Below are 25,927 nucleotides of genomic sequence, written 5' to 3' on the forward strand. Positions count from 1 at the left end.
TGCTGGTCCCTGTCGCCATCACTGTGAGTACTGTCAAGAGGCAGCACCACTTAAAACCACCAGGCAAGACAGATGGTGTGTGGGAAGGCTCGGGAGTGCTGGTCTCTGTGGTGGTGTGGCACATGTGGGATCCTTTCTGCTCTTAGTAGCAAGCTTAAGAGAGTACAGAGATCCTGTGTACTCTTTACCTGTTTTCCCCAATGTTGTAAAACTCTAGCACAATATCACAGAAAGGATACTGACATTAATAACAATCAAGGTACAGAACATCCAGCCCTAGCTGATTTGGCTCTGTGGATAGAGCTTCAGCCTGTGGACTGAAGAGTCCCGGGTTTGAGTCCAGTCAAGGGCACATGGCCTGGGTTTCGAGCTTGATCCCCAATAGACGGTGTACAGAAGGCAGCCAATCAATGATTCTCTCATCATTGATGTTTCTATCTCTCTCTCCCTCTCCCTTCCTCTCTGAAATCAATAAGGATATGTTACAAAAAAAAAAAAAGATACAGAACATCCAGTGTGGCCAATGTGGCTCAGTTGGTTGAGGGTCGGCCTATGAACCAGGAGGTCCAGGTTCGATTCCTGGTCAAGGGCACACGCTAAGGTTGTGGGCTCCATCCCCAGTGTGGGGCGTGCAGTAGGCAGCCGATTATTTATTCTCTCTCATCTTTGGTGTTTCTCTCTCTCCCTTCCTCTCTGAAATCAATAAAATATATATTTTTAAAAAAAGATACAGAACATCCATTACCACAGATTCCCCCCCTGTTGCCCTTTATAGCCACACCTACTTCTCTAATCTCTGGCAACCACCAATCTGTCCTCCATGTCTTTATTTGGTCATTTCAAGAATGTTGTATAAATTGAATCATAAAGTATGTAACCTTTGGGATCAGCTTTTTTTCCTTAAAATGTTTTTTTAATATATACATACATACATACATATATATATATATATATATATATATATATATATATTTTATTGATTTTAGAGAAGACGGAAGAGAGATAGAAACATCAATGATGAGAGAGAATCATTGATTGGCTGTTTCCTGCACGCCCCTTACTGGGGATCAAGCCTGCAACCCAAGCCCTTGGCCGGAATCGAACCTGGGACCCTTCAGTCCGCAGGTCGATGCTCCATCCATTGAGCCAAACCAGCTAGGGCCATAATGTTTTTTTAAAATTGATTTTAGAGAGAGGAAGGGAGGGAGTGAGAGAAACACATCAACCAGGGATTGAACCCACACCCTGAGCATGTGCCCTGACCGGGAATCAAACTGGCGACCTTCCAACTGAGTTACACTGGCCAGGGCAGAATCGGCTTTTCAGTCAGCATAATTAGAATTTATCTTGAGAGATATTACAGAGTGGCACTCAAAGTTACAAAACTACAGAAGGGGAAACAATATCATAAATATTTGTATAACCAACATGTTTTTAATTTTTGCTTAAGATTTTTTTTTGGTTTTGTTTTTACTTAAAAGTGTGTAGTGCATTATAATGGAAATTCAGTTCTCTGTGTTTCCTCTCCTCCCTAGTCCCAATTTTCCTCCCTTTCCAGAGGCAGGCATTAGTGTACATGTAGCATAATCTTCAGTTCTGTCTTTATACTTTATTACACGTGTATACCCATAAACACTATGCTTGTGTGTGAGGGGGACGTACTTTGTGCATTAAGAAAAGTCCTACATGTCCCACTGGTGTGGCTTAGTGGTTGACCGTGGACTTATGAATCAGGAGGTCATGGTTGATTCCAGGTTGGCACATGCCCAGGTTGTGGGCTTAATTTCCAGTATGGGGTGTGCAGGAGAGAGTACAGAGATCCTGTGTACCCTTTATCCGTTTCCCCCGATGTTGTAAAACTCTAGCACAATATCACAGAAAGAATACTGACAATAATAATCAAGATACAGAACATCATTGATGTTTCTGTCTCCCTCTCCTCCCTTTCTCTCTGAAGTCAATAAAAATAACATTAAATTTTTTAAAAAGTCCTACATAAATTCTGTCCACACTCTCCATGTCTTTTACTCACTTACATTGTTTACTCAGCATTTTTTATGAGATCTCTCCATGTTGCTGCCTATAGATTTGTTTTAGCTTATTGCTGTAGGATTCCATTTTATGAACCTACTAGAGGCCTGGTGCACGAAATATGTGCACTTGAGGTGGGGGGTGGGGTTTCCTCAGGCTGGCCTTTGCCCTCTTGCAGTCCGGGAGCCCTTGGAGATGTCTGACTCCCACCACTGCCACCGCACTCGCCAGCTGTGAGCCGGCCTTCTGGCTGAGTGGAGCCAGAAAAATATCCTCACTGCCCCCTGGTGGTCAGTGCACGTCATAGTGACCAGTCGTTCTGTCATTTGGTTGATTAATATATTAGCCTTTTATTATATAGGATAGGATAGATAGGATAGGATGACTGTCCATTTGCCGATTTGTAGGTTATTGGGGATTTCTCATCTTTACAAACAGTTATATAGCGAGTGTTTTTGATCCTGTCTACTAGTGCATGTGAGAGTCTTCTAGGACATAGATTTGGAAGGAGAGTTTCTGGTAAAAGCATGTATATGTCTCACTTCCACTAGATAGATCACTAAAGTGCACTGCACATTAGTTGTACCAACTCAGGCTCCTCCTATCAGTAATGTAGTATGAGAGTGCCTGTTTTTCTGTATCTTTGCCAGTTTAGTGAGAGTGATGTATCTTATCTTAATTTGCCTTTCCTTGGAAATGTTTTGAATGTGTGGATTAATAGATTACTTACAATCAGGGCTCCCTTTAAGGATAAGTGACTATTGTAATGCATATCTTAAACCTGGATTTTGAAGGAGCATTCTAACTTGGGCACAAGCAGCAGTTTCCATGTCATGTTTCATTTTTTTTCGTGTCTTATATATTTTGAGCCTGAGTGAGTTACTTCTTGTGATTAGACTCAGACTGTAGTGGCTGCAGGAGGGAACTGGTTTTGTTGTGCATACTTTCTTCTTTGAAGAGAGTGTCTAATATATTTGTCCTTCCAAATTTTATCTTTTGGCGCTGCATTGGGATATAGCTTCCTAGACATTGGGACACAAATTCTGTGGATGGTGCTCGAGTTTTTTTGTGCTTGTTCATTTGGTTTATTTTTTGAAGGACCTTGCTGAAGATTCTCCTATCTTGCTTCTCTGGTCTTCACTTCCCGCAGTGCCTAAAGACCTGCCTTCACTATTTCCTCTGTGAATAAGCAGCATCCTGCTGGTCTGAATGTTTTGAATTTTCCTTGTTTTAAAATCATGGCTTTTTGATTCTTTCAAAAAAAATTTTTTTTAATTGATTTTTAGAGAGAGAAAGAAAATCGATCCTTTTCATTTATTTATGCCTTCACTGGTTGATTTTTATATATGCCCTGACCTGGGATCGAACCTGCAACCTTGGCCTATCAGGACAACCCTCTAACCAACTGAACTGGCCAGGGCTGTTGGTTCATTTCTTAAATAAATGATGAAGTTAAATTGGTTAAAAATATCTGAAACTTTGAAATGATCAAATTCTTATTTATTTATAACTCACTTCTATAGTCCCTTCAAATATTTCCATTTTAGGGGTTGACTATTTGGTGGCATTTTCATCACTCCATTCTCTTTTTCCAGGAAGAATACAGAAATTCTATGCCTGCATCCAGTTTTCAACAGCAGAAGTTGCGTGTCTGTGAAGTCTGCTCAGCCTACCTAGGTCTCCATGACAATGACCGTCGTCTTGCAGACCACTTTGGGGGCAAATTGCACTTGGGGTTCATTCAGATCCGAGAGAAGCTTGATCAGTTGAGGGTAAGAAGTCTTGTGATCTTTTCGCATTTATTTCCTTCTAGAAAACTTTTGTTTTTATCCTAAGAATGTGCCTTGAATTTTATAGTGAAATAAATGCTCGATTCATCACTTACTCACACAAGAGACCTAAGGGGCCTTGGACATTGATTTAGTCTGCATTCCCTTTTTATAAGGATAATGGCAGAGTCCAGTGCAGGATATGGACACCTCTTGCACATCTCCGAAATAACTTCTGTTAGGAGATGGGGAAAAACCAGCAGCCTCTAGTTTTTCTCTTTGGACAGAGGCAATGCATGAAGAATGGTTAGGCTAGATGGGAGACGACACATCCTGGCCCTTGCCCTGAACCAACTTTGGCTGAGAAGGTAGTTGTTTTCCTGGGTTAGACTGTAAAACATTTGACATCTTGAGTACAGAACACTAAGAAGAAAGGGTGAACATGTTTCAGATACTTAGAGTTATTGTTCTCCAAACTGACAGGAGTCTTCCCTGCTGTGTACTGTGTTAAAGGTGGGATGCTGGGAAATAGGTAGGCCTTCCCTCTAGACACCTGAAATCTGGTGGAAGGACAGACATGTGGCACCTAACTATAGGACACTGATAAGACTGAGACCCTTGTGTGCCTCTCAGGAAGGAGCAGTGGGTAGCAGAACTCTGCATCGAAAGAGGGGTCCCCAGTAGGTGATGTGTGATCTCGGCACTGGGCTACGGAGCTGGGGTGGCAGTGAGGATGTTCTCAGCCACTGGTCTTGACACATTTTACTCCTTTGCTCCCAGTAGGATTTTGAAAATTAATACGCTTTGTCACATGTTTTTAAGTCAGAATTTTTACTTTATAAGTTTATGGGTATCAGAGTTGTAAAAATATATGTAGCCAGTAGAACATAAATAACAATTTTGTGTTTGTCCCCATTTAAAAAATCTCCTTAGCATTTGGAAATGTCACGTTCCATTTCTCTCTCTTTCTTTTTTGTTGTTGTTAATCCTCACCTGAGGATATTTTTCCATTGATTTTTAGAGAGAGTTGAAGGGAGGTGGAGAGACAGAGAGAAACATCGACATGAGAGAGACACATTGATTGCCTCCTACATGAGCACCGGCCCCAGAGATTCAGAGATTCAGGCTGCAACCGAGGCATGTGCTCTTGACCGGAATCGAATCTGGGACCCTTCAGTTCGAGGGCCAACACTCTATCCACCGAGCAAAACCAGCGAGGGCCCATTTCTCCTTTAAATTGTAGTTCCATGCCATATCACTCCATAATTTTGTCCTGAAAGCTTTTCATTTCTGTAACACATATCTACATCAGAAAGGTGAATGTATTAAAATATTTTCCCCTAAAACCTTAAGAACTTAATTACTCAGTTGATTAGAAAGTATGTTTTATCTTTACAGTGATGAGTAGTATATAGTTGACCAAAACAACACAAGTGTATTACATATTTTGTTAAATAGCTATTAAACTAACAACAGAAAATGTATTTGGAAGGGTAGCTCTAAATGATAAAGAGGGTGGGAGTTCTATGCTCTAACCAGAGATGGCTTCACAGTGGTCCCAGAGGTGTTCACATCTCAGAGCCACACACTGAAGTAAATGCGGGGGTATAAGAAGACTAAGGCCTTATTTGTCGGGTGGGGAAAGATCTTTTTCTAGGGAGTGGGAAGAGTTTGGAAAGGAAATGATGCCAGCCTACAGGTCTGTTCACGGTCAGATTTTTTTAGGAAGTGCGCATGGAAGCAGAGGTGCTGAGACTTCTATCTATATTATTAATATTAACCTGTCCATTGTGTGTGCCTGCTCCAGGTGCAAGTGGTTGGAGTCCCAGGTGTAGAGCTGCAGGTGCCAGACAGGAAGGTTCTCATAGCTGGAGAGTGCTTCAGGGAGGAAAGCTAGCCTCTCTCTCAGACCTTGCTGTGCCTTCTCTTCCTGGGGACCTGGCCTGATTCCAGTCCACACTGAGATTTAAGATCATCCTTCATGCCTTCATGGGTATGAGAAGACTGGTGACTGCCATTGGCTCGGGCTTCCCTTCAGGACTTCATTTTACTGAGCAAAGAGATCAGGCCATTGAAGGGTTTGAAAAACATTGGGTTGGGGGATGTGCAGATTGAACATAATGCTGCTTTGCACTAAGCTGTGTTGATTGTGTTCCAGTAGTGCAAGTTTCTCAAGGCCTCCTCCAGCCCGTTGCATTTTCTTTTCTGTTGGGTTCACAATCAAGCCTGATGAGCCATGTGTTAAGATTGGAGGTTCATGGTCCACTTCCCCTGCTCGCTTCTCTGTGAGGCCAGGTCTAAAGGCACCTGAAGACTGGCTGCTCCTCAACAGCAGGAGCTAGGCTCCCAGTAACAAGATGTATTTGGCCTGATACCTGTGTTCTCTTTTACCGGAAAGTTGGTGGCGCTCCTTTGGATAGAAAACTAACTTTATGAATTGATTTAAAGCAATATGATAAATTTTCTGTGACTTAGAAGTACAACATCTCTCTTAGACTATGCAGTTTCTCGCCCTGGCTGGCAAGGTCAGTGGTTAGAGCGTCAGCTTGGGCATTGAAGGGTCGCCAGTTTGATTCCTGGTCAAGGGCACGTACCTGGATTTGCAGGTTCAATCCCTGCTGTTGATCAGTGCGAGTGTGAGAGGCAATCAGTCAATGTGTCTATCGCACATCCATGTTTCTCTCTCTCTTTCCTTCCCTCCCTCACACCATCCCCCCTTCCTTCCACTCTAAAAATCAATGGAAAAAATATCCTCACTCCTTAGGTGAGGATTAAAAAAAAAGAAGGTATGCACTATGTCACTGAATTTATAAAATGTAATGATAGTCCAGCCAGTGTGATTCAGTGGTTGAGTGTTGACCTATGAACCAGGAGAACCTAGTTTGATAACTGGTCAGGGCACATGCCTAGGTTGTGGGCTCAATTCCCAGTAGGGGGCATGCCGGAGGTGGCCGATCAATGATTGTCTCTCATCATTGATGTTTCTATCTCTCCCTCTCTCTTCCTCTCTGAAATCAATAAAAATATGTTTACAATTTTTTTAGTGTGATGATAAAGCATTTTAAAATGAGTTTTTCATTTTTCATTGTTTAAGAAGTTTTTAAATTGACCATGTTCCTGTTTTTTAAGACTTTCTCTTAGATTTTTAAATTACCAATACTGAGGTCATATAACTGTGCTTTATTAAACAATATTTACACTCTAGTAACTTTCTCTTCTCTCATTTTCCAATTTTTCATTTATTTAGAAAACTGTGGCTGAAAAACAGGAGAAGAGAAACCAAGATCGCTTGAGGAGGAGAGAAGAGAGGGAACGGGAGGAGCGGCTGAGCAGGAGGTGAGCCCGAGATAGCACATAGTAAGGAAACCCCTACTTTCATTGCAGTGTTGCTGATAACAGTTGAGGTCTGCTAAGTACCTAAGAGGCAGTTAAAAGAAAATAAACTCGCAGCATGTTCAGTTGAGCAAGGTCTTGGCTGGCCTAGAAAGACCTGTGTGTGCACAGCAGTGCAGTACTGGACTGGGCTATCTTCAGCTGCACTGGAAAGATGTAAGATACCACCCTCCATCCCCCACCCCCGAGAGTAAAGCATAGAAGAGGGAGAGGAACCTGCTACAGCCGGACTCCTGTGGATGTAGCGCTCGGCAAATAGGACAGGCAGGAACAGTTGTCACGCTGCTGTGCCTAGCTGTGCAAGAAGGTCCTTGGGGCTGTTTAGCCTCTGGCATTGACTTGAGTGAAATGGGGCCAGTGGAGGAGGTTGGGACCTGCTGCCTTGTGAGTAAATGCAGGTGGTAGGGGCAGTAGCAGCAAGAATAGTGAGGAGCCAGCTGGGAGAGCCCAGAAGGAGGAGGTGGAAGTTTGAATCAGGTGAGGGTGGGAAGGGTCTGGGGATAGAGCTGATTAAATTTCTTGGTAATAAGTTGTGAGGAAAGCAAGGGGGGAATGGAGCTGGTGTCATGGTTCTGGCCTTGAGTGACCATCTACGGAGCTAGGAAAGACTAGGAGCTGTGTGTTGGCGTGAGGAGGATGTAGGGAGTATAAATTGACTCTGGACATACTCAGTTTAAGATGCGTAAGAAGCATCTAGGTAGAGATGTTGAATCTGGTTGGAGTTCAGGGAAGAGACCTGAGCCAGGAGTAACTGTGCTCTCCTATTGGGCACAGCTCATTGTCCTTGAAAGGTCCAAAAACTGGGTTTTCCTGAAGGACTTCCTCTGTGTGTAACTATGAAAGGATAAATAAGTATTTATTATATTTTTCCCATTAATTACCTAACAGATTCTGGTTGTAAAGAAACTTAAGCAATAGAAATGTACAAGCAAAACATGCAAGTCCCTGTTTACACAGAGGTGACCACTGTGGGGTGGGTTGTGTCTGTGTGCACTGGCACCTGTGGGACCCTCAGCTGATATCTGAGATCATCCACAGCAGGTGTGTCCTTACAGTGATGTGTCATAACAGTATTCTTTTCCCCCACCTTCACCCTTTTCATTCACTTCCCCATCCCGTGCCTCCACATATAAGTGAAATCATATAGTATTTGTCTTTGTTTGACCTGTTTCACTTAGCATAATGCCCTCAAGGTCCATCCATGTTGTCACAAATGGGAGGATTTCCTTCTTTTATGTGGCTGAATAATATTCCCTTGTGTATGTATCAGTTTTCTTTTTTTTTTTTTTTTTTAAATATATATTTTATTGATTTTTTACAGAGAGGAAGGGAGAGAGATAGAGAGCTAGAAACATCGATGAGAGAGAAACATCGATCAGCTGCCTCCTGCACATCCCCCACTGGGGATGTGCCCGCAACCCAGGTACATGCCCTTGACCGGAATCGAACCTGGGACCCTTCAGTCCGCAGGCAGACGCTCTATCCACTGAGCCAAACCGGTTTCGGCGTATCAGTTTTCTTTATTCATCTGTCAGTAGACACTTAGTTGGGGTTGGAAATAAATACAGTAGTTCCTCCCCTTATCTGCAGGAGATAGATACCTAAACCTGGATGCTTGAAACTGCAGATAGTACTGAACCTTAAGTAAGCTTTTTTTTTTTCCTATGTATACTTTTACGGCTTCTCTTTGCCAGCATCATTACTCCTGTTCTTTGTGGTCAGTATTAAGTAGAATAAAGGTGACTTGAACACAAGCAATGTGGTACTTCACCAGTTGTTCTGATAACCAAGATGGCTGCTAAGTGACTTATCAGGCAGGTAATATATACAGCATGGATATGCTTGACAAAGGGATGATTTGTAGAACGGAGTGGGATGCTGCAAGATTTCATCATGCTACTCAGAAGGGTGTGCAATTTAAAACTTTTTATTTCTGGAATTTTAATGTTTTCAGACTGAGGTTGACCGTGGGTAACTGAAGCTGCAGAAAATGAAAGGAAAGGGGGGACTACTTTACCTAGAAGTGGAATTGCTGGGGCGTTGGTGGGTCTAGTTTTAATTCTTTAAGGAATTTCCATCGTGGCTGCATTAATTTACATTTCCACTAACAGTATATGAGGGTTCCCTTTCCTTTTCTGGTGGTGCGGGGGGGTTCATTTTGGTCTTTTTTTTTTTTAATTAATTTTTAAAAAAAATTGATTTCAGAGAGGAAGGGAGAGGGAGAGAGAGCTAGAAACATCAACAATGAGAATCATTGATCTGTCTCCTGTGTGCACACGCGCGCACACACACACACACACACACACACACACCACTGGGGATCGAGTCCGCAACACGGGCATGTGCCCTTGATCAGAATCGAACCCAGGACCTTTGAGTCCACAGGCCAACGCTCTATACACTGAGCCAAACCAGCTAGGGCCAATTTTAATTTTTGATGACTATTTTTATGCTTTTATAAAACTATTTTGAACAATTATTCTAGAAATCATCTTTGTATATGTTTTGAGTGTTAAAAAATTCCTTAGAATTTCTGGCATAAAGGAATTTAATAAATAAATATTGGTAGGTGTTACAGAAATTGCTTTCCAAGTGGCTTTATTAAATCACCTCAAGCCACACAGTATAAGAGCATGTTTTGTCACTTCCTCCTCAGCCCATGTTGGTGGCAATCCTGTGAACTTTTGATGTGGACACTGTAAAATGAGGTCTCATTACTATGTGCATTTTTTGAATTGCTGATGGTATCCTGTTACCCAAGGACCTCATCTGGCAGTGAGCCTGTGTTTGGAACTTGAGGTTTTGCTTTAACTTTGGTGTCATGGTGACTTTTGCTTCTACTCAGCCCTGTCTCTGTTAGGTGACTGCTTTGTTGTGCTGGTGTCCACTAAAAAGACTTCACAGAGTCCGTTGTTGAACTCGAGGTGCTTGGTCCTGTCCTTTTGCCAAAAGCAGCTAGCAGCTGGGGGTTGGAGGCGGCCTTCATTTTGTGAGCACTGACGCTTGGTCCACAGGCCTGGGGACAAGTGAACCTCTCGAAGATAACGGGTTTGGGACTCCTCCCCTGAGATGGGAGGGATGGGGCTGTTTTGGGGAAAATGTTCATTTTTTTTCTCCCTTCATTTTAGGTCTGGATCAAGAACCAGAGATCGCAGGAGGTAGGTTTCCAGATCCAATTAATCCCTAGCCGGTTTGGCTCAGTCGATTGAGCATTGGCCTGTGGACTGAAGGGTCCTGGGTTCTATTTTGGTCAAGGGCATGTACCTCAGTTGCAGGCTTGATCCTGGATTCTACTAGGGGTATATGTGGGGCAACCAATTGATGTGTCTCTCTCACGTTGATGTTTCTCTGTCTCTCCCCCTCCCTTCCAATTTCTCTAAAAATAAATGGAAAAATATCCTCAGGTGAGGATTAAAAACAAACAGATCCATTTAAGAGTTCTCAGTCACATGTTCTTTTCCACATGCATTTTTCGTCGTCTTTATTTTAGAGAGGAAGGTGGGAAGGGTCTGGTCATGATTCTTTCTGACCAGAGATTAACTGATGGCACTGTTTTGAACCCAAGCTGTAAGTCTGTGGGAGGAAAGGAGAGATAGCAGAAAAGCAGCAAGCTGAATGTGCTGAGAGAGGAGGGTCGTTGGGGTGGGGCCACCACAGCCTTCAGAGCCTCTGGTCTACTGCAGGTCACGTTCCCGGGACCGGCGTCGGAGGCGGTCAAGATCTACCTCCAGAGAACGACGAAAGCCTTCCAGGTCCCGGTCCCGAGACAGACACCGGCGTCACCGCAGTCGTTCCCGGAGTCACAGCCGGGGCCACCGCCGGACTTCCAGGGACCGGAGTGCGAAATACAAGTAACTACTCTGACTTCTTCAGTAGCTGCAACCAGGAGTGAGCCCTTTCTCTTTGTGTTCCCAGGGTCTGCTGGGGTCCGTCAGCCATACCTGTTGCTCAGGAGACTGGCTGGGCATCTGTGGGACTGAGTATTGGGGCCTTGAGGAGTGGTGAATGGAACCCAAAGTCCTGGGAGCCCTAAGCTGAGCGCAGCAGATGGATTCAGGGATGGGACAGCTGAGGGCTGTGGGGGTGGTCACACATGAGCATGGCCCCACCAGGTGCCTGTCACACGCAGGGGCTGCCAACTCACCACCACTGAGGCTTGTGCCCTGCTTATCTCTGCTGTGGTTTTTCTAAGGGAAAACACCACTGGTAACCACTGTTACAACTTCGGTATATGCTTGGGTTTAGTCTTTTTTTTTCATTGTGTTTTTACATAATGGGTCATATTCCGAGTGTGGACCTTTTGTTGCATTTTCCTTTGCTCTGTTTATATTATAGCTGCTACTAGAAATCTTTTCAAATGTCACTTTTTTAGTGGCTGTGGGCTGGGCATGAGATGGCAGGCCTGACTGCTCTCTGGTGTGCTGGGGAGCCTTCCTTGGTGGGGTGGGTCTTGGCCTTCCTTGATGTGGTGTCGAGGGGCATCTGAGGAGACAGAGGGAGACAACAGCCTCTGCTGAGCCTCTGGTTCCCATTTCCCAGGTTCTCCAGAGAGCGGGCGTCGAGGGAGGAGTCCTGGGAGCGAGGTCGGAGCGAGCGTGGGGCCACCGACTGGAGGCTTGAAAGCTCCAATGGGAAGACATCGGAGGAGAAGGAGGCTGGAGAGATCTGAACCTATGCCTGGGCGCTGTAAATAGTCTGATCAATGTTGGACACAGCCTGAAGTTACCCTTTATATTTGCTGAATACAACTCATCTTTTGTAGTTTAAAATTTCTATTGTTTTGGAGCTAGCTGTGAGTTTCTAGAGATGTACAGAATTACTCCTGTGTTCTGCGGTTATGTTGAGTAGCAATAAATAAATCTGACTGACTGCCTCCTGAATGCTGCAATGGGGTCTCTGTTGTCCCTGTATGTTCTAGAACCTTCACCTCGGCCTTCACATGTGACAGTGGGCACTGTCTCAGTGAGCTTTGCTCATCTTCAGAAATTATAACTTACTTTTGGGACTCCCCTTTGACTTTGGTCATCTGACACCCCCATCTCCCCTGGATCCAGATATGCCTGGCTCCACCCCTCAGTGCAGACCACAGGCTCCACTAGGGAGGAGGTAGGCACTCCATCTGCCCACATTTTTTTCTTTTTTTTTTTAAATATATTTTTATTGATTTCAGAGAAGAAGGGAGAGGGAGAGAAAGAGAGAAACATCAGTGATGAGAGAGAATCATTGATCGGCTGCCTTCTGCATGCCCTCTTGGGTTGGGAAGTGCACACAAGTGGTGGAAAGCCTTGAGTGGGTTAAGGGTGGTTCTGGGAGGGGAGAATCAGAGGGAATAAGAGCTGGAGTAATGGGTTCCTGTCTCAGTTGTATAGCCTGGCCTGTGACAGGCAGGGGCTGGACTGAAGCTGGCAGAAGACATCCCAGCTCGGGCAACTTGGGTCGGTAGGGGGTACACAGGAGACTGGGCAGGGCTGTAGAAGTACCACCCACCTCCTTCATCCTCTGGAGGAGTGGGGTTTCTTTCTTTTTTTTTTTTTAAAATATATTTTTACTGATTTCAGAGAGGAAGGGAGAGGGAGAGTTAGAAACATCAGTGATGAGAGAAATTAATTGATGGGCTCCAGCTGCACGCCCCGTACTGGGGATCAAGCCTGCAACCCGGGCATGTGCCCTTGACTTGAATCAAACCCAGGACCCTTCGGTCCACAGGCTGATGCTCTATCCACTGAGCCACACCAGCTAGGGCTCTTTTTTTTTTTTTTAATCCTCAAGGAGTGAGAATATTTTTTTCCCCCCATTGATTTCTAGAGAGAGTGGAAGGGATGAGGGAGAGAAAGAGGGAGGAACATCTATGTGAGACACACATTGATTGGTTGCCTCTCACAGGCACCCCAACTAGAGGCAGGGATTGGACCTGTAACCCTTGACCAGAAATCAAACCCTTGACCCTCCAGTGTGCTGGCTGACACTCTAGCTACTGAACCACACTGGCCAGGACAGGGTTTCTTTTTATTAGAGTTAAATATATGTAAATTTTACTGTTTTGAGCATTTGTAATTACATAGGAATGGCATTAAGTGTAGTCACGTGTTGTGTGTGGAGGGGGGTGGTTTTGAAAAGGCAGATGTCCCTGGATTTAGGAGTAGGCCTTAGGTCCCAGCCAGAAGGCAGGTGGGGCTGAGGTCAAGACAGCTGCTAGAAAGGCCTGGAGGGCTACAACTCCTCTGTACACACCTGGCCTCTAGTTAATCCAGGACCAGGTGGTCTGAGCCCTTGTGCTGGGAGGACGGGATCCAGACTGTGCCCAGCTCTTACAACCCTAGTGCAGAAGGTACCCACCCACCTGCCCCTGGCACACCCCAAGCCCTTGAGCCTCATGGATTCCAAGCACTCGCCAAGCTCTTGGGTGCCAGGAGAGCAGCGAACAGTGGCCTTGCCCTCTGAGTGGGCACAGAAGAGGTTAGACTGATGGGGGCAATGCACAACATGGCACAGGCATGAGGGTGCTCCAACCCCTAATGCTCACCTTGGGTCTCAGCAGAGAGGAGTTCCCAGGTGGAAGCTTCGTGGGAATGGCACAGAGTGTGCCAAGAGGAGGCCACCCATGTACCATGAGGGGACTTGGCCCAGAGGGGACCCATTCCACCTTGAGCCCCCTCACTCTAAAAAATGTGGGAACTACTTGTTTGCAGAGAAGAAGCAGGGATGCAGGTCAGGGCCATTGCAGACCCTGAGGAGAAGTGGGTAGGCAAAGCCAACAGATACGGATCCTCCAGGGTCATGGTAGGTTCCAGGCCCCTTAGGTTTACCCTAGTTAGGGACTCTCCTGCATACACCTACTGTGGGTTGTGGGGTCTCCTAACCCTGCATAGAGGTCCCAGGCTGTCCTGGGGAAGGGACCCTGCAGCTAGGGTAAGCAGGGCTTCTGGGGCTGCCCTCCCTACTCACACTGGGGATCTCTGGCCAGGCTCAGGCTACAATCTGAGGAAGGAAGGGCTGGAGAAACTACTGGCTCTGAAGCCTGCATGGGAGCTCATAGGCTCCAGAGCAGAGCAGAACAGAGCCTGACCTTGGGGTGCACCCTCCCTGGCTTTCACCAGCAGGTCCTGGACCCTCACGGCATCATGTGGAAATGTGGGTATCCTCTCTCGGGTAGCAGGCTGCTCAGTAGCTGGTGCACTTGGGTCTGGGAGCTGGGGGAGCTTCCTAGAGGAGGCGGGGCCCTGCCATAGTTCAGCAAGTGGGGAAGGGATATGCAGGGTAAGTGCCTCGCCTGGGAAGAGGATGGTGGCCACAGTGGGGTTTGGGATCTGTGGAGATGGAATGGCTCTCAGACTTGATAGTGTCTGAATTATTAGAGGATTTGTTAAAACAGGTTGCTCTTCCCTCCTTCCTTCCCTGCATCTGCCAGCTTCCCTCCTGCTTTTGTCCTTTTGCCCATGTCTCCCTGCCTGCCTGACTTCCACACTGAGCATCGGGGCTGCCCTCCCAAGGAGGTTGTGCCATCCTCACAGTCCAGGAGGGGAGCAGTGGTAAGGGGATTTCTCCCACCGTGACCGGGGCCACCTTTTATTTTTGAGATATAATCAATAAATAACTATTTTTAGGTGTACAACATAATGACTTGACACTTTTAAGTTGCTAAATGTCACAATAAGCCTAGTTAACATCCATCACCACACAGTCACAAAATTTTTTTCTTGTGCCAGAACTTTTTTTTTTAATATATTTTTATTGCCCTGAGCAGTTTGGCTCAGTGGCTAGAGCGTCGGCCTGTGGACTGAAGAGTCCCAGGTTCGATTCCGGTCAAGGGCATGTACCTTGGTTGCAGGCACATCCCCAGTAGAGGGTGTGCAGGAGGCAGCTCGTGGATGTTTCTCTCTTATAGATATTTCTAACTCTCTATCCCTCTCCCTTCCTCTCTGTAAAAAAATCAATAAAATCTATTAAAAATTTTTTTTATTGGTTTCAGAGAGGAAGGGAGAGGAAGAGAGTGAGAAACATCAATGATGAGAGAGAATCATTGATTGGCTGTCTCCTGCACGCACCACACTGGGGATCAAGCCCGCAACCTGGGCATGTGCCCTGACCAGGAATCGGACCATGATCTCCTGGTTCATAGGTTGATGCTCTACCACGGAGCCACACCAGCTGGGCTGTGATCAGAACTTTTAAACTCTACTGTCAGCAACTTTTAAATGTAGAATACAGTATTGTATATATAATAATACTGTATAATACAACACAGTATTATATTTTCCTGAGGTCTCAAGTCTCTCCTCTGGGACACTCCTCCCCTGCCCCCCAAAGGTCCAGCATGCCTGGGACTTAAGACCAATCTGTCCCCTCCCCCCGCAGTTGGGCCCAGCTTCTCCCTACTGAAGAGAGCACAAGGTAGTTACCACTTTCTTTGTTAATCATTCTCTTACATCTCAGTCTTCTCCCTAGGTCAATTTCTTTCTGCCTCAAGTGCATTCTGTAGTAGAGTCGGGACTGGGTGAGGCAAGTAAGGCACCAGGAACACAAAATTGAAAGATGTACAGGGGCTGCAGTCTAGATAATTTATTCTGACCTTTTAAAAAAATGTTTAAAAATATATATATATTTTTATTGATTTCAAAGAGTAAGGTAGAGGGAGAGAGAGAGAAACATCAATGATGAGAGAGAATCATTGATTGGCTACCTCCTCATGCCCCACACAGGGGACCCAGCCCACAACCCGGGCATGTGCCCTGACCGGGAATCGAACCGTGACCACCTGCTTCATAGGTTGATGCTAAACCACACCGGCTGGGCTATTCTGACCTATTTTTTTAACAATAAAATTATTATTTTATTTATATTTTTGCTGTAAATGTAAAAAACACTATAAATGTATTTTTTCATTTGTGAACTCAGTTAACAGTTACCATATGAGCCAGCAGTTCTATCCCGAGGCATACACCCAAGAGAATGAAAATGTCCACACAAAGCCTTGTTATATATTTTTGTTGCAGCATTATTCATAATAGTGAAAAGGTGAAAGCAACCCAAGTGTCCATCAACTGATGAATGGATAAACAAAAGGTGGTCTATCCATACAATGGAATAATACTCAGCCATGGAAAGGAATGTGCTGATATGTTACAACATGGATGAGCCTCGAAAACTTCATGCTCAGTGAAAGAATCTATGCACAAAAGATCACATACTATATGAGTCCATTCATATAAAATAATATTCTGACCTACTTTTAAGTTTGCTAATTCTATAACTATGTTTTGTCTCTTAAACATATATTGAATTTTTAAAAAACACATTTCTTATTGATTTCAGAAAGGAAAGGAGAGGGATAGAGAGAGAAACATCAATGATAAGATAGATCGGTTGTCTCCTGCACGCCCCCTACTGGGGATCGAGCCCACAGCCCCAGCAACCTGAGCATGTGCTCTGACCAGGAATCGAACCCTGACCTCTTGGTTTATAGGTCACTGCTCAACCATTGGGGCTAACCATTGAGTTTTAATTTTTGATGGCTATATTCTTCATTTCTAAAAGTTTTTTTTCAAGTGTGTTATGTCATTTTTTATATTTTATGGCTCCCTGCAGGTATTTAAAATCTTGTCTCTAATCTTGTATACATAGTAAGCTTACTTGTAATTTAGTCTGACATCTTCTGTGCCTGACACTTTTGTGGGTCAGTTCTGCTGACCTGGACTTGTGTGTCTGTGGCTTTCATACATGGTGCCTTATTTCCATGTGCTCTGTGAGTTGACGCTTGTTGCCTTTTGTAGCCTATAATTAAGTGCCTTTATCAAGGGAAGATTTATTTGCCAGGTGCCTGGTATCTACGAGAGAAGCCCAGGATCATCTATACTAATAAAAGGGTAATATGCTAATTAGACCAGACATCTTCTGTACGTCCTTCTGGACATCCTTCCAAATAAAGTCACAGCGGCTGTGAGGGCCGAGGGCTGGTGGCGCAGGAGAGGCGGTGGCATGGCCTTCCGCAGAAGCAGTGGGAGAGGGGGCTGTGCCGTCCCAGTCACAGTGCTGCCCCTTCTGCAGAGGCAGCCACAGAGGCAGTGGCATGGGCTCGGTCCTGGTGCCACACCTCTGCAGAGGCTGGACGGGGTGCAACCTGCTGTGCCTCAACCTCCCACAGCCCCTCTCCCAGCCGGCCTGGCCCCAGATTGCCCCCCCATCCACCAGTGGGTGAGTGTCAGGGCCAGTGCTAAGAAGCAAGGGCCGAGGGCCGGCAACTGTGGTGGTGGGGGTGGTGGTAGTGGTGGCAGCAGCAGGGTGATGGGGGTGGCACCTTCCCCTGATGGGCCTGGTCGCCTCCCACAGAGGACATCAGTAGGACATCCTCTGAGGGCTCCCAGATTGTGAGAGGGGGGCAGGCTGGGCTGAGGGACCCCCTCGCCAGTGCACGAATTTTTGTGCACCGGGCCTCTAGTTTTAAATAAAATCCACAGCCTGAGAAATTTGTGGGGGATCACTCAGGTGATACGAATTTGGACTGCAAAGCCAGAAAGTGTCAGCATGTGGTTTCTATTTATCAGTGAGTTATGTTCTTTTTTCTGCTGAACACCAATGTGGTTTTATTTTTTACCAGCCCCCATGCTTGGGAAAAATGAATTGTCCAGTGGGTGTAGTCCACTGCTTTTTGGGGCCCTAGCTTTATGCGAAAGAGTCACATCACCTTATGTTGGTGCTTTTAACCCATGAGCCCATGAAGAAGAAAATCCCAGCTTACTGTAAGTTTGCTAGTTTGGCAAACATGTCAGGACCCAAGTAGTTTCAATGCTTTGATCACCTCTCTGGGTTTCTCACCTTTACTTGGTTTTTGGCCTGAAAATTCCTTAGATCTCATTTGCTCTTTGATGTCTCTAAGAAGGTTTAAAGCATTTATCCAGCATTTTCAGTTATCCAGTAGCTTCTTTCCCCAGGTTGGAAATAGCAGTTCAGATCAGGCAAAGCCTTGGAACAGTGACAGGGCCCAGAGGCCTGAAGGAAGAGCTGGATGTATCTGGAGGGAGGTTCTCCACCCCCTATACACACATCAAAAAAAAGAAAAAATGGCCCTAACTCTTTGGCTCAGTGGAGAGAGCATCGGCCTGTGGACTGAAGGGTCCCAGGTTCAATTCCGGTCAAGGGCACATGCCCCGGTTGTGGGCTTGATCCCTAGTAGGGGGTGTGCAGGAGGCAGCCGATCAATGATTCTCTCTCATCATTGATGTTTCTATCTTTCTCTCCCGCTCTCCCTTCCTCTCTGAAATAAATAAAAATATATTTTAAAAAAAAACAACCAAAAATGGGCAGTAATTTCAATGTATAAAATGGATTGACTGCCTTCTACAGGTCTATAGAAGAAGGGCTTCTATGGGTTACTTTAATAACAGTACAAAGTGGGCAAAGGGCACAAATGGGCGATTCCCACAGAGCAGTAGAGATGGAGACAATACTTACCTTCGCAAATGATCGAACAAATGGAAGCTACCAAACATGGAGAACAGAGGAGGGGATGCAGGCACCAGCCTCCTGCTAATGAAACTGTAAGGAAGGCAATTTTGGTAATATTATCAAAAAGCCATAGCATTGGACATAGCATTACCCCAGAAATTCCACTTCTGTAAAAATGCCCCAAGGAAAAATTATGTTTGTATGTTTGTGTGTAATATTTTAGCTACAAATATTCAGGACAAGGTTTCTGCAAATTATTTGTATACTATAATTTGTATACTATAGTAAATGAAAAACATACATACAAATGAGAAATTACTCATACTCCCAACCACTTTCCTTTTCTGGGTTTATATAAAGTTGGTTGACAATTTTCCTCTCCTGTCAAAAAAGTCCCATGCTTGTGGAAAACTCCTGCCAACATTGAGTGTGTATTGTTTTCAAGTTTTCTTGTCATTATATCAATATAAAAATTGATTTGTACTCTACACATTGGCCTGTAGCATGCTGTTATATAAATGTCTTGGCATTGTTCATGTCTATGCCCAAAGACTGACCTCATTCTCTGACAGGCTATGTGATTCTACCATAATTATTTAACTTCTCTCCTATTATTTCTCTGTTCCAATAAACAGTTCTGCGAAGAACATCCTGTACATAACATCTTCATATACGTGTGCCACTATTTTCTGTAGGAAAAATTCCCAGAAGAATTGCAGGCTCAGAGAATTTGCACTTTTTGGTTTTAAAGGATAAGACCCGTGGTGTGCTAGTGCCTGCTTAGATGATCTCATGTTGAATTTTCAGGAATTCGGAGAGCTGATTGTTAAACACAACCACTATTAAAAATTAAATTATGTTAATTTAGAAATAAATAGGTCATGTTAAAAACAAAGCTAATAGCCCAACCGGCATGGCTCAGTGGTTGAGCATCAACCTATGAACCAGGAGGTCACAGTTCAGTTCCGAGTCAGGCCACATGCCTGGGTTGCAGACTCAATCCCCAGTAGGGGGCGTGCAGGAGGCAGCCAGTGATGATTTTTCTCTCATAGATGTTTCTATCTCTCCCTTCCTCTCTGAAATCAATAAAAATATATTAAAACAAAAAGCAGAAAAGCTCATAAATACTGAAAACTCATTATTTTCTAATTATGCTACTACATTTTACTGTTATCTATGTTCACATCTCTCTCTCTCTCTCTCTCTCTTTTTTTAACAGCAGGCCCCGGGATCTTGTCTACAGGGGCTGGACTAGAGCGACTTCATGGCATTCCCCTTACTAAAAAAACGTGTGTATTAGGAGGAGAGAGAGGAAAAAAAGAGGAAAGAAGGAAAAAAAACCCAAAAAACCCAAGAACTAAGTGGCAGGTGGGTAGTTAATCACTTTAACTACGACCAATCACGCTTAAGCTACATAATTTTTACTCCCTGGAATAGAGATAAGAAACGCCCTAACCTTTGCAATAGAAATTGACAGGATTAAAATCAACTGGTGTAAATACAGATGTAACAAGACAATAAACACCAGAACTTGGCTGGAGATCCTGGCTAGGCTGCTGATCAACTGAACGCTGTCTCCGTGTCATTCCTTCTTTGCCCACTCTGTCCACACCTTTGGGAACCCCTGAACCTGCTGGGGTTGGACCCCAACATCTGGTGCCTGAACAATTGCTGGTCAGCAGGCCACAGTCTGAGCAGAAATGGCGGCAGAGGTGGTGGGGGCAGTGGGGGCTGCTGGCAGTAGGGGCTATGGGCTGGGGCAGGGCCATCTTGTGCCCGGGCCTGGTGGGGAGGCCAGGGAGAGGGCCTCCGGGGGCGCAGAGGACTACAGGAATGGCCTGGAGTCTGAGGAACTGGAGACTGAGGAGCTGCTGCTGGAGTCTGAGTCAGAGCCTGAGCCTGAAGAGGAGCCACCCTGGCCCCGTGCCCCACTGGGCACCCCAGGCCCTGAGCCTGGCTCGGGAGTCCCAGGCAGCCAGGAGGAGGAGCAGGAGCTGGGACTGGTCGAGGGGGACCCAGGGGACGGTGCCATTGAAGACCCGGAGCTGAAAGAGATTAAAGCTCGGGTCAGGGAGATGGAGGAAGAAGCTGAGAAGCTAAAAGAGCTACAGAACGAGGTAGAGAAGCAGATGAATATGAGTCCACCTCCAGGCAATGCTGGCCGAGTGATCATGTCTATCGAAGAGAAGATGGAGGCTGATGCTCGTTCCATCTATGTTGGCAATGTGGACTATGGTGCAACAGCAGAAGAGCTGGAAGCACACTTTTATGGCTGTGGTTCAGTCAACCGTGTTACCATACTCTGTGACAAATTTAGTGGCCATCCCAAAGGGTTTGCATATATAGAGTTCTCAGACAAAGGGTCAGTGACGACTTCCCTGGCCTTAGATGAATCCCTATTTAGAGGAAGACAAATCAAGGTAATCCCAAAACGAACCAACAGACCAGGGATCAGCACAACAGACCGGGGTTTCCCACGAGCCCGATACCGTGCCAGGACCAGCAACTACAACAGTTCCCGGACCAGCAACTGCAACAGTTCCCGGACCAGCAACTGCAACAGTTCCCGGACCAGCAACTGCAACAGTTCCCGGACCAGCAACTACAACAGTTCCGGAGCTCGATGCTATAATGGTTTTAACAGCAGGCCCCGGGGTCGGGGTCGTGTCTACAGGGGCCGGGCTAGAGCGACTTCATGGTATTCCCCTTACTAAAAAAAAGTGTGGCCCTAACTGGTTTGGCTCAGTGGATAGAGCGTCGGCCTGAGGGCTGAAGGGTCCCAGGTTCGATTCCGGTCAAGGGCATGTACCTTGGTTGTGGGCACATCCCCAGTGGGGGGTGTGCAGGAGGCAGCTGATCAATGTCTCTCTCTCATTGATGTTTCTAACTCTCTATCCCTCTCCCTTCCTCTCTGCAAAAAATCAATAAAAATATATTTTAAAACAAGTGTATATTCTGTTCACATCTCTTTTATCTGGACAATAGAAATACAACACAATAGCAGCTGCTATGCATCTCTTTCTAATTTCCTGTTCAGTGATAGCATATTGATAGTTTGAAATCAACCACGATGGCAATATTTACACCATGGAAATTGGCAAATGCTACAAACCAGCCCTCTTCCCCTTTTTCCCAAGTACCACTAACTAAACATTTACTGGCCTACAACTGTATACAACTGAATTGAAGTTATATATTATTTAAAAGTTCTATGTTAAGTTATAATCCTACAGAAGTGTATTTGGGTCTTGCTTTTTCAATATATTTTCATTACAGGTATCTCATTGTTATTGAGCATTTTAACTTCCATGGCTTTGTGTATCATTGCAAATGTCTTGGCCATTGGTATATGGCGGGTTGCCTGTTATTACTTTGGCTTATTTTTCTGTAGGGTTGACTGACTTTAAAAAGAAAAAGGTGGAGGAGAGGAGGGTGAGAAAAAATTTGGAGGTGTAGTAGTAATAACCTTTTTTAAAAATATATATATATTTTATTGATTTTTTTACAGAGAGGAAGGGAGAGGGATAGAGAGTTAGAAACATCGATGAGAGAGAACCACCGATCAGCTGCCTCCTGCACACCCCCCACTGAGGATGTGCCCGCAACCAAGGTATATGCCCTTGACCGGAATCGAACCCGGGACCCTTCATTCCGCAGGCCGATGCTCCATCCACTGAGCCAAACCAGCCAGGGCACGGATATTATTTCTTAAAAAAAAAATCTCGCCTTAACCGGTTTGGCTCAGTGGATAGAGCATCGGCCTGCGGACTGAAAGGTCCCAGGTTTGATTCCAGGCACATCCCCAGTAGGAGGTGTGCAGGAAGCAGCTGATCGATGTTACTCTCCCTTCGATGTTTCTAACTCTCTATCCCTCTCCCTTCTTCTCTGTAAAAAAAAAAAAAAATCAATAAAAAAATACATATTTTTAAAAAATCTCTAAATGTCCCTAGAACTATATAGTAAATATTACCTTGTTACATTTTTGGATGGGGCTGTTCTGCCATTGTGTGTTTATATGTCTTTGTGTGAGGTTTGTCTATATGTGTGTGTGTCACAAGTATGCTCTTATATCTGGTTCCCACGTCCTGCATTTGTTCACACATAGTTTTCCCAGTTTCAAATGAGAATTGAAGGAATAACAGATGTGCTGGACCCACTAGGATACATAAGAAGGTATAGGAAGCCCTAACCGGTTTGGCTCAGTGGATAGAGTGTCGGCCTGCAGACTGAAAGGTCCCAGGTTCGATTCCGGTCAAGGGCATGTACCTTGGTTGCAGGCACATCCCCAGTGGAGGTGTGCAGGAGGCAGCTGATCAATGTTTGTCTCTCATCGATGTTTCTAACTCTCCCTTCCTCTTTGAAATCAATAAAAATATACTAAAACAAAAAAAACCAGAAAAGCTCATAAATACTGAAAACTCATTATTTTCTAATTATGCTACTACATTTTACTGTTATCTATGTTCACATCTCTCTCATTTTTATTTTTTATTTTATTTATTTTTTTATTAAATTTTTTTTAAAAAATATATTTTATTGATTTTTTACAGAGAGGAAGGGAGAGAGATAGAGTCAGAAACATCGATGAGAGAGAAACATCGACCAGCCGCCTCCCGCACACCCCCCACTGGGGATGCGCTCGCAACGCAGGTACATGCCCTTGACCGGAATCGAACCAGGGACCCTTCAGTCCACAGGCCGACGCTCTATCCACTGAGCCAAACCGGTTTCGGCTCTTTTATTTTTTTAACAGCAGGCCCCGGGATCATGTCTACAGGGGCTGGACTAGAGCGACTTCATGGCATTCCCCTTACTAAAAAAAGTGTGTATTAGGAGGAGAGAGAGGAAAAAAAGAGGAAAGGAGGAAAAAACAAATAAAAATAACACCCCTGAACTAAGTGGCAGGCGGGTAGTTAATCACTTTAACTAGGAACAATCACGCTTAAGCTACATAATCTTTACTCCCTGCAATAGAGATAAGAAACGCCCTAACCTTTGCAATAGAAATTGAGAGGATTAAAATCAACTGGTATAAATACAGATGTAACAAGACAATAAACACCAGAACTTGGCTGGAGATCCTGGCTAGAGATCCTGGCTAGGCTGCTGATCAACTGAACACTGTCTCTGTGTCATTCCTTCTTTGCCCACTCCGTCCACACTTTTGGGAACCCCTGGACCTGCTGGGGTTGGACCCCAACATCTGGTGCCTGAACAATTGCTGGGCAGCGGGACCACAGTCTGAGCAGCGGGCCACAGTCTGAGCAGCGATGGCTGCGGAGGTGGCAGGGGCAGTGGGGGCTGCGGGTGGTTGGGGCTCCGGGCTGGGGCAGTGCCATCTTGTGCCCGGGCCTGGTGGGGAGGCCGGGAGGAGGGCCTCGGGGGGCGCAGAGGACTACAGGAATGGCCTGGAGTCTGAGGAACTGGAGCCTGAGGAGCTGCTGCTGGAGCCCGAGCCCGAGCCTGAGCCTGAAGAGGAGCCGCCCTGGCCCCGTGCCCCACTGGGCACCCCAGGCCCTGAGCCTGGCTCGGGAGTCCCAGGCAGCCAGGAGGAGGAGCAGGAGCCGGGACTGGTCGAGAGGGACCCAGGGGACAGTGCCATTGAAGACCCGGAGCTGGAAGTGATTAAAGCTCGAGTCAGGGAGATGGAGGAAGAAGCTGAGAAGCTAAAAGAGCTACAGAATGAGGTAGAGAAGCAGATGAATATGAGTCCACCTCCAGGCAATGCTGGCCGAGTGATCATGTCCATCGAAGAGAAGATGGATGCTGATGCCCGTTCCATCTATGTTGGCAATGTGGACTATGGTGCAACAGCAGAAGAGCTGGAAGCACACTTTTATGGCTGTGGTTCAGTCAACTGTGTTACCATACTCTGTGACAAATTTAGTGGCCATCCCAAAGGGTTTGCATATATAGAGTTCTCAGACAAAGGGTCAGTGAGGACTTCCCTGGCCTTAGATGAATCCCTATTTAGAGGAAGACATATCAAGGTAATCCCAAAACGAACCAACAGACCAGGGATCAGCACAACAGACCGGGGTTTCCCACCAGCCCGATACCGTGCCGGGACCAGCAACTGCAACAGTTCCCGGACCAGCAACTGCAACAGTTCCCGGACCAGCAACTGCAACAGTTCCCGGACCAGCAACTACAACAGTTCCGGAGCTCGATTCTATAGTGGTTTTAACAGCAGGCCCCGGGGTCGGGGTCGTGTCTACAGGGGCCGGGCTAGAGCGACTTCATGGTATTCCCCTTACTAAAAAAAAGTGTGGCCCTAACTGGTTTGGCTCAGTGGATAGAGCGTCGGCCTGAGGGCTGAAGGGTCCCAGGTTCGATTCCGGTCAAGGGCATGTACCTTGGTTGTGGGCACATCCCCAGTGGGGGGTGTGCAGGAGGCAGCTGATCAATGTCTCTCTCTCATTGATGTTTCTAACTCTCTATCCCTCTCCCTTCCTCTCTGCAAAAAATCAATAAAAATATATTTTAAAACAAGTGTATATTCTGTTCACATCTCTTTTATCTGGACAATAGTAATACAACACAACAGCAGCTGCTATGCATCTCTTTCTAATTTCCTGTTCAGTGATAGCATATTGATAGTTTGAAATCAACCACGATGGCAATATTTACACCATGGAAATTGGCAAATGCTACAAACCAGCCCTCTTCCCCTTTTTCCCAAGTACCACTAACTAAACATTTACTGGCCTACAACTGTATACAACTGAATTGAAGTTATATATTATTTAAAAGTTCTATGTTAAGTTATAATCCTACAGAAGTGTATTTGGGTCTTGCTTTTTCAATATATTTTCATTACAGGTATCTCGTTGTTATTGAGCATTTTAACTTCCATGGCTTTGTGTATCATTGCAAATGTCTTGGCCATTGGTATATGGCGGGTTGCCTGTTATTACTTTGGCTTATTTTTCTGTAGGGTTGACTGACTTTAAAAAGAAAAAGGTGGAGGAGAGGAGGGTGAGAAAAAATTTGGAGGTGTAGTAGTAATAACCTTTTTTAAAAAAATATATATATTTTATTGATTTTTTTACAGAGAGGAAGGGAGAGGGATAGAGAGTTAGAAACATCGATGAGAGAGAACCACCGACCAGCTGCCTCCTGCACACCCCCCACTGAGGATGTGCCCGCAACCAAGGTACAGGCCCTTGACTGGAATTGAACCTGGGACCCTCCAGTCCACAGGCCGACGCTCTCTATTCACTGAGCCAAACCGGTTAGGGCTAACCTTTTTTTTTTTTACTTGTAAAGATACTTATTGCAGTGTTGTTCAT

General features: G+C 45.4%; 2 protein-coding genes and 1 pseudogene across 4 annotated transcripts in view; all 3 read left to right on the forward strand.

The window, feature by feature from the left end:
- LUC7L (LUC7 like) overlaps positions 1-12,081 on the forward strand; it is a 31,559-nt gene extending 19,478 nt beyond the window's left edge. For 2 of the 3 annotated variants that reach the window (XM_070413397.1, XM_070413399.1), the window contains 5 exons: positions 3,627-3,803; positions 7,048-7,136; positions 10,322-10,351; positions 10,877-11,044; positions 11,733-12,081. In XM_070413397.1, the coding sequence (XP_070269498.1) occupies positions 3,627-3,803; positions 7,048-7,136; positions 10,322-10,351; positions 10,877-11,044; positions 11,733-11,862 (594 nt within the window). In that variant the 3' untranslated portion in view covers positions 11,863-12,081. Of the gene's footprint in view, positions 1-3,626; positions 3,804-7,047; positions 7,137-10,321; positions 10,352-10,876; positions 11,082-11,732 lie in introns of all 3 variants that reach the window. The other variant, XM_070413398.1, reaches the window with a different exon arrangement.
- An 8,629-nt stretch (positions 12,082-20,710) lies between these two features.
- LOC139008319 (polyadenylate-binding protein 2-like) lies at positions 20,711-21,349 on the forward strand. The gene is made up of 2 exons (XM_070411633.1): positions 20,711-21,173; positions 21,255-21,349. The coding sequence occupies exons 1-2, from the start codon at positions 20,711-20,713 to the stop codon at positions 21,347-21,349; spliced, it is 558 nt and encodes a 185-aa protein (XP_070267734.1).
- Positions 21,350-24,243: 2,894 nt separating this feature from the next.
- On the forward strand, positions 24,244-24,895 carry LOC139008321 (polyadenylate-binding protein 2 pseudogene; annotated as a pseudogene).
- The last annotated feature ends 1,032 nt before the right edge of the window (positions 24,896-25,927 follow it).

Source organism: Myotis yumanensis, unplaced genomic scaffold, assembly GCF_028538775.1.
Source record: "Myotis yumanensis isolate MYYU_CA2020_CCGP unplaced genomic scaffold, mMyoYum1.0.hap1 SCAF_4, whole genome shotgun sequence".
Taxonomy (NCBI): Eukaryota; Metazoa; Chordata; class Mammalia; order Chiroptera; family Vespertilionidae; genus Myotis; species Myotis yumanensis.